Below are 2,733 nucleotides of genomic sequence, written 5' to 3'. Positions count from 1 at the left end.
TCAACCCCTTCACACCGAGACAGCAGTGCAATGCGTGTACGTAAGAGAAGAGGTTTATGGTTTTCATGCACGTTGGGATTTAGCTGATAATTTGTCTCGGGCGGCCGTACCCCGTCATTCCAGCCTGGGAGGCCCCTTGGTTGCTGCCCATCTGCAGACCGATCACATTCTTTCCCTGTTTTAGTTTATCATCTGAGAAATCCCGTTTGTGCTCCTGGGCTTTCCTGTGAGAAGACGGGGAGTGAAAAGGACATGATTAGTGTGTTCTTCAGACATGCTACACGCGCTGCTCGCGCCACGCACACTGCTCCCGCCACACAATATTTTTGTCAGAATCAACTTTATTATCCGTGCAGAGGACAAAATAACCACCGATAGCACCTAATCCTGCCGCTAATTAAGCGCTGAGGGGAGAAGGAAGTTAGGATTGTTCTGTATCTTCCCTATATTGAATGCCTCCAGATGGATAATAAATAAAATCTATGTGTATGTGCGTATATAGCACAATTCCTTCACTCACTTCATAAACCAGGCGGGGTCCCCTTTGTATTGTCCATCATTCTTGGTGACTGCAATGCTTCCAAGGGCCACAATTGTTCTCTGCACGGCTGCCATGTCCTTCCCTGTAGTGAAAACAATGTGGTTTTCAGGAATATATTTCTCCTCAGTGCAGTATAGTCATATTCTACTAGTTTCTATTTTACATCATACAATTCTTCTTGTCACTTGGAGTTGCTACGTCCCGGACACACCAAGAAGAGTGGTACCGGAAACCAGCAGTGTAATGGTGCAAGTTCAAACTACACATAGGTTTAACAGAGACAAAAATTGTGGATATTTGTGTCAAGAACACTGCGACCCCTTTTCTATATTCTCTTTGCCTTCACTGCTTAGGTCCCCCTAGACGTGAAGTCATACTATGGGCTGCTGTAACAGAAGGGGCAGCCATAAGAAGCCCCAATCAGCAATAGACAGAAAAGCATAATTATACATAAAGAAGCACAATATTTATATAACTATGTACATTATTGTGACATCAATTTAAGAGGAGTCTGCATCTAACCAGACCATACACCTCTTGCTATTGGAGAGTGGCCATCAAAGAAGCGTGGACACTAAGATGTGACACGTGCTATGGTGGACATATGGTTAGGTTGCAGGAAAATACACTGTTATCCTTGTCAACCTGACCTTGTTAAACATTTGCAGCCAGCAACCTTTGTTATTTTACCTTCATACAGGTCCACGGTTTGGAAGACATCTGTTTTCACCACCCCATACTCCTCTGCTGCTTTCAGGAACTGAGCAACCTGCTCCATCTGCTTGAAAACCATGCTGGGGGGAGAATCAGGGATTTTCACTGGATGGGATCCTTTGGGATACAGACTGTTAATCAGTTTTGAAAGAATCTGTGGATGACACAAGAAAAAGTGTATAATTACATAGTGAAAGCTACAACTTAAATGGCATGGATAGGGACTATAAAATGTCTTTTTTTGTACCCTCTACACACAGAGTCGGCCCCTGTTGGTTTATTCATTGTCACAAGCAGAAGAGACAGAAAATGTGGATGGGCCAATAGCCAGTTGGAAAGACTGGGACAGACTGGGAAGAATAAGACATAAAATAGGAATAGCGACAACATAATGGAGTATAGGCCAACTGGTAGGTGCTGTGACACAGGAAACCACAAATGTGTGAAATGGGCGTTTTTTTTGGAAATGACACCAATAAAGGAATAAATTGAATTTGTCTGAAACAATTACACTGTCTGAATGTGTCTAGCTGAGGAGAAGTACATAGAAAGGATCTCAGTGGCATAAGTACAGGGGTCACAATTAGAATGGAGTCAGCCTCTCTAGGGGGCCCTGGTGACCCCTGTGACTGCTTATTCAGGTCTCTTCATGCCGGTTCAAAATTGTCCAAAAAGGGCCCTTCCAACCGGACCAGGCCGATACAGGCTGGAAGGTCAGTTTCTAAACAATTTTAAACCAACACAGGGAGACAGGAACGCAGCATGGTCACATTACATTACGTGACCCCACGGTGAAACCAAGGCCGGAGAGATAAGCGGGTGCGGCCGGTAGGTAGGGGGCATGTATGTTTGTATGCATGTGGCATAGATAAGCAGTATGGGGGCACTAACAAGCTGTTTGGGGCAAAGGTGGAACTGTGGGACATCTTGCTTGGTGATATTGGAGGCCACAGGCAAATTTCGCACTGGGGCCCTGTGGTTTCTAGTTATCCCCCCCACTATTGGTCATGTAGTCACACTTTTAGCAGAGTTACAGGGGGACACTGGCAGAAGATAATTTGTACAGCCATGGTGTCCTCACCACTCCATTCTTTAGCCACTGCTGGAAACCGAGCCTTCCTTCCTCTGGTGTCCCCACTTCATCCCCACACTGCATCCGTATCCACTGTACCAGACGCGCCTCGAGTTCATCATCATACTTCTTCTCAATACGAGACTGAATGTCACGGCTCATGCCGTATGATGGTCCTTTATTGGCCATGGCTGCTAGAACCTGCAATGGGACATGAGAGTGAACTTAAAACAGTGATAAAGAGGCAGGAGTTTTAAGAAGCTTTTTCTGCAAAAGGTGTTTCCAATGTGTTTTTCAGGTGCTCATAACAACATTGTATAATTATTTTACATATAATAAGGTTTTTATACAATTATAAAAAGGCCATATATGTTTAACTTTCAGATTTGTTTAGGTGCCCCAAAGA

The 2,733-nt window shown here is 44.5% G+C and overlaps 1 protein-coding gene across 1 annotated transcript; it reads right to left on the bottom strand.

Annotated features, from left to right (window-relative positions):
* Positions 1–2,516, bottom strand: LOC149298044 (transgelin-like). The gene is made up of 4 exons (XM_089487945.1): positions 2,337–2,516; positions 1,232–1,409; positions 521–623; positions 1–224 (listed from the first exon to the last, which is right to left on the bottom strand). Exons 1-4 carry the CDS (start codon positions 2,514–2,516, stop codon positions 80–82), a joined length of 606 nt encoding a protein of 201 aa, XP_089344071.1. The 3' UTR covers positions 1–79.
* Between the last annotated feature and the right edge of the window lie 217 nt (positions 2,517–2,733).

This window comes from Sceloporus occidentalis, unplaced genomic scaffold (assembly GCF_023333645.1).
Source record: "Sceloporus occidentalis isolate IW3139 unplaced genomic scaffold, rSceOcc1.0.p SCAF_35, whole genome shotgun sequence".
NCBI classification, from domain to species: domain Eukaryota; kingdom Metazoa; phylum Chordata; class Lepidosauria; order Squamata; family Phrynosomatidae; genus Sceloporus; species Sceloporus occidentalis.
This window is presented reverse-complemented; position numbering and strand designations above follow the sequence as displayed.